This window comes from Zalophus californianus, chromosome 11 (assembly GCF_009762305.2).
Source record: "Zalophus californianus isolate mZalCal1 chromosome 11, mZalCal1.pri.v2, whole genome shotgun sequence".
NCBI lineage: Eukaryota > Metazoa > Chordata > Mammalia > Carnivora > Otariidae > Zalophus > Zalophus californianus.
In genome coordinates, this window is record NC_045605.1 from 20,085,241 (window position 1) to 20,090,930 (window position 5,690).

Here is a 5,690-nt window from a genome sequence, read left to right on the forward strand (position 1 = left end):
CGTGACCATCCCCATAGAGGGACCTCTTACTTACCGGTCAAATGTCTTCTTGAATCCTGGCCTAACAAGACATTTTTGTGCTCCTTTCTCTCCCATGCCCTGATCTCTCTGAAATACAAAAACTTACAAATATTCCAAATTCAGTTTTTTAAAAAATGTTTATTCTATACTGTATTGTGTACAAAGTACCTTACTCTGTAGTATTTTGGTGCCAGATTTTTGATGTAACCAAATTCAGTGGCTTAATTTTGCAGATAAGTAATCTTTTTGTTTTAACCAATCATCTCCCCAATATACTAGCCCAAAGGGCCCTCTCTTTCCCAACAAAAAGAAGGAACAACCTGTTTTCCTAAACAAAAAGCAAAAATGTAATACCCAGCATGAGAGAAATTCATTTTCATCCTGGAACAAAACAGAATCAATCTTCAAACTAGAAATGTCTTCCCATAGCCCTTGTTTATTGAAACAAAAATAATAAAGAAGCAGCCAAGCATACCACAAAGAGCAGTAGAGTTGAAATCAGAAGACAAGAGGATACTCTAGACCTTGTCTTTGTGCAGCTGTGTGATTTTGGGTGACTCATTAGCTATTCTGAGGTTCACTTTCCCATCCATAGAGTAAATACATTTTGTTGATCAGTTATGTGCTACTTTGTATAAAAATAAAAACAAACAAGGAAAACCAACCCTTTGCCAAAGAAGCCTGCTGCAAAATGTTTACAGATGCAAAATAGATTAAAAATAATAGTCTTTATGGAAACTTCAATTTCTGCCATTTAAAAAAAGACATATTCTTTTGTCTTTTGGGTGGCTCAGTTAAGCATCCAACTCTTGGTTTTGGCTCAGGTTGTGATATCAGGATCATGATCTCAGGGTCAGGAGATTAGCCTCTGTGCTCAGCACAGAATTTTCTTGGGATTCTCTCTCTCTCTCTCTCTGCCCTGCCCCCTCTAAAGCAAATAAATAAATCTTTCAAAAAAAAAGACATAGTCTTGCCAATCAGAGAAAAGAAACAGGAGTATACACACACTATCACACTACCTGATTTGTGCTTCTAATAGCAAATGGCAGATAAGAACAACCCCAATGGTACAGTGTCACTCTGTTGTTGCTCAATTCAATAATTTGGAGACTATTCATCTTTTTCCAGTGGAAAAAAAGAAGTTCAAAATTAAAAAATTTTAAAACTCAGATAATACATTCCTGTTGCTAAACAGGAAAAAAGTGAAGACATTGTGCAAATTATAAAAACAAAAAACAAAAAACCTAGCTATAAAGACTGGAAGTAAATTACAGAGAGAAGACTCATGTTCAGGGAAAAATAGGCAAAGAAGATTACCACTGAAAATATTTTCATTAAACACATAAAAGCTTCTTCTTAATTCTTAATCTCAGGAAACAAACAGGGTTGCTGGAGTGGGTGTGGGTGGGAGGAATGGGGTGGCTGGGTGATAGACATTGGGGAGGGTATGAGCTATGGTGAGCACTGTGAATTGTGCAAGACTGTTGAATCACAGATCTGTACCTCTGAAAAAAATAATGCAATATATGTTAAAAAAAGAAAAAGGAGAAGAAGGTAGCAGGAGGGAAAGAATGAAGGGGGGGAAATTGGAGGGGGAGATGAACCATGAGAGATGACGGACTCTGAAAAACAAACTGAGGGTTCTAGAGGGGAGGGGGGTAGGGGGATGGGTTAGCCTGGTGATGGGTATTGAGGAGGGCACGTTCTGCGTGGAGCACTGGGTGTTATGAACAAACAATGAATCATGGAACACTGCACCAAAAACTAATGATGTAATGTATGGTGATTAACATAACAATAAAAAATTAAAAAAAAAAAAAAAAAACTGTCTCCTACTCAGAATATTCCTCAGGGCAAGTTTAACATCTTTGTTTCTCAAGCTGTAAATGAAAGGGTTCATCAAGGGAACTGTGTTGGTGTAAAAGATAGAAGAGATTTTCCCTTCATCCATAGACCCAGCAGGAGAAGGCTTAAGATACATAAATGCACATGATCCAAAGAAGAGAGAAACAGCAACTATGTGAGAACTGCAGGTGCTGAAGGCTTTGGACCTGCCCTCCATGGAGCTGATGTGCAGGATGCTGGAGAGGATGAAACCATAAGAGACAAAGATGGTGACACTGGGCACAATCACATTGATGCCTGCCACAATGAAAACCACCAGCTTGTTCATGTAGGTGCTTGTGCAGGAGGGGCGGAGCGGAGGGAGAATGTCACACAAATAATGGTTGATGGTGTTTGCATCACAGAAGGTCAGCCTCAGCATGCATCCTGTTTGAGCCATAGCACCTGAAAATGCCATCAAATATGAACCAAACATAAGGCTGGAACACACTTTAGGGGACATGACAACATTATACAAAAGTAGGTTACAGATGGTCACATAGCGATCATAGGCCATTGACGTCAGCACATAGCATTCAGAAATAGCAAAAAAACAAAAAAAGTAAAGCTGGGTCATGCACCCCCTGTAAGAGATAATATTCTTCCTTGATATGAAGGTAGTCAGCATTTTGGGTGTAAACACAGAAGAATAGCATAGGTCTATGAAGGACAAATTGAAGAGGAAAAAGTACATGGGGGTGTGGAGGTGCGAATTCAGCCCAGTTAGATTTATCAAGCACAAATTTCCCAACACAGTGACCACATACATGACTAGAAACATACAGAAGAGGGGGAGCTGGAGATCTGGAAGTTCTGTTAGTCCTGCCAGAATGAATTCAGTCACAAAAGAAACATTTCCAGGAGCCATTCTTCTCTAAAGGGATCTGTGAGCACAGAAGATAACAGTTACACAAAGAAAAACCCGGCTTTTTCCACCATATCTCCTCTCCCAAGTGCAATGTATGCATGGGGCAGGTCTGAGACTAGCCCAACCTGGACCCATAGACTCCTTTACCATTATCATAATACTGAGTGGCTCAGACTTCCCCTTAGTAGTCTCTATAAGCTAAGTAACAAAGAACTTCAAAACTTAGCCTATAGAGTGAAGAGAAATGCTGCCAAATGTAAGCATAACTGTTGGAAAAACCAAAAGATAAGGGAGAAGTTTGCACCAGGACACAATTATCCTTCTTTCCTCAATCATTTTCATTCACTTGAGCCCTCTCTTCACCAGTAATATTGGAAGCTGAGACCTGGAGCTGGCTTCTAATGCAGATTGGACTTGGTGTGGTAGAAACCAAGTAGACTGTTTCTAATCCAAAACTAAGGCACGAGTCTACAAGAAGTTACTGCCCCATGTCACAGAGTAAAAGCCACAACTCTGGAGTAGCAAGAATTTTGCCCATGGAAAGGGAACTTACTGACTGACAGAATGCATTCTTTGACGACCCCCTACAACATCTCTAAACATTCCCTGCTCTTGACAGATTTTTCTGCCAATTTCACTTGAGCCTCAGAACTGCAAAACTGGGAGGGAAAGTGGCATGTCTTAGATCTTCAGACTTCCATCTCATAAAAGGAAAACATGAATAAAAAATGAAATTCACAAGTTCAGGGGCACCTGGGTGTCTCAGTCGTTAAATGTCTGCCTTCTGCTCAGGTCATGATCCCAGGGTCCTGGGATTGAGCCCAGATCAGGCTTCCTGCTTGGCAGGAAGCCTGCTTCTCCCTCTCCCACTCCCTCTGCTTCTGTTCCCTCTCTTGGTGTCTCTCTCTGTCAAATAAATAAATAAAATCTTAAAAAAAAAAAAAGAAATTCACCCACTTTACGCCAGAAAACACTGGTGCTTCCTTATCATTGTTATTACCCCCATTGTCATGGAAGGGCAATTTCAGGCTCTGAGGATTTGGTTTCTTTAACTCAAAGAGAATGCAGCCCACACTAAATTGCTGAGATGACCTGGAAATCTTTTAGAACTATGGATCATAATTTCTGATCATGGCTTTTAGTTTCCTCAAACAGCAGACAGAAAGTCTTTATTATTATCATTTTTGCCACTTGGTAAGTCACAGAAGATTTAATGTGGGTGTAATTATATAATAGACTCAGTTGTAAACAAGGCAGAACTTGCTCAGTGTCTTCCCCAAGGAAAATTTCTAAGTGTAACCGGAAACTGTGGGGATTCTATAAACACCCTGGACCATAATCTGTCTTTAGTCCTTAGGGGACTCAATAATTTGCTCAAGTTTTCCCTTCACTGTAGGGATCATACCTCCCCTTAAGGAAGAGCCAAAAATAAACTCCCATTTCCCGTGCAAGATGGTGGAAGAGGAAGCCTTAATCTCTACTTTTCTACATGACACATTGATTCAAAAACAATTTGTGTACAGATTCCCTTTGTAAGAAATCTAGAAACTAGCTAAGAAGGTCCCGCACCCAGTTCATGCATGAAACCAGACATATTGAAGCTGTTAGGGAAATTCAAGATACCTCTTGTCATCATACCTCTCTTAGCATAGCACATATGATTGGGACAAAATCCCCCAGTTCCTAGCTACTTCCTGGAAAAGGAAAGTGGTGTAGCATACATCTAAAGCCTCGAGTTTTTTTTAAAGATTTTTATTTATTTATTTGAGAGAGAGAGAGAGATCATGAGCAGGGGTAGTGGTAGACCGAAGGAGAGGGAAAGCAGGCTTCCTGCCAAGCAGGGAGCCTGATGTGGGGCTTGATCCCAGGACCTTGAACAACTGAGCTACCCAGGCACCCCCAAAGCCTCAAGTTTTTAGGAGGTATCCATAAGACTAGCTTTTGTACATTATGTGTCAGAAAGGTGAGAGGACATGGAACATGGCATAATTTAGCTGCACAAGGTGAGAGAGAACAGAGACAGCAGTTTGGGTTGGAACTCACAATAGCCACCTACCCACCACACACACACCCCACTGACTCAGCACAGAGCTAGCAGTAGCAAACTCTTTTCCTCCAATCATGTATCTGATGACCCAACTTATTACTGAGGAATTGGCTTCAGTCTTGCTTGTTTTAGGGTGCCGATGGGACATGACATACTCCAGAAGCCATGGAGAAAAAGAACAAGAAAAGTAGGATGGAATGACAAGAAAAGTAACAGGCTCCCACCATCTGGCCAGGCTTATTGTGTGGGTCTTCTCTAGTACAAGGCTAATCCATGAAGATTAGGACAAGTGGACATTTTGTCTAATGTCCAGACACAAGCCCAGAGAGTCTAAATATTTCCTAAAAGGAACAACAAAGATCTCCACAAACTGTCCCTAATGAAATGGAAATATATCATTTACCTGACATAGAATTCAAAATAGCTGCCATAATAATGCTCACTGCAGTTAGAGAACAATACATGAAAAAAGTGAGACTATCAAACAAAAGACAGAGACCTCTAACAAATGCCAAGCAGAAATCATGTAGATGAAGAACAGAATAACCGAGCTGGAAAAATTACTGGAGGGTTAAAATAGCAGACTGGATCACACAAAAGAAAGGATCATAGAATTTTTAAAAAGTCATTTGAAATTCATCAAAGTAGCAAAAACAAAAAAAGAATGAAAAATAGTAAAAGAAATTAAGAGAATTATTGGACAATTACAGATGGGTCCATATATGCATTATAGGGATCCCAAAAGAAGAGGTGGGAAATGAACTGAAAGATTTCTCAAAGGAAAAATGGCTTAAGAATCCCCAAATCTGTGGAAGGAAATGAACATCCAGATCCAGGAAACAAAAACGATTTCCCCACCAAAAAAAAAAA

The 5,690-nt window shown here is 40.1% G+C and overlaps 1 protein-coding gene across 1 annotated transcript; it reads right to left on the reverse strand.

Annotated features, from left to right (window-relative positions):
- Positions 1-1,843: 1,843 nt before the first annotated feature.
- Positions 1,844-2,773, reverse strand: LOC113913723 (olfactory receptor 8B3-like; the record flags this gene model as incomplete). Its single annotated transcript, XM_027577938.1, has 1 exon — positions 1,844-2,773. A coding segment is annotated over exon 1 (930 nt), but the record flags the coding sequence as incomplete, so codon positions are not given.
- Positions 2,774-5,690: the final 2,917 nt, after the last annotated feature.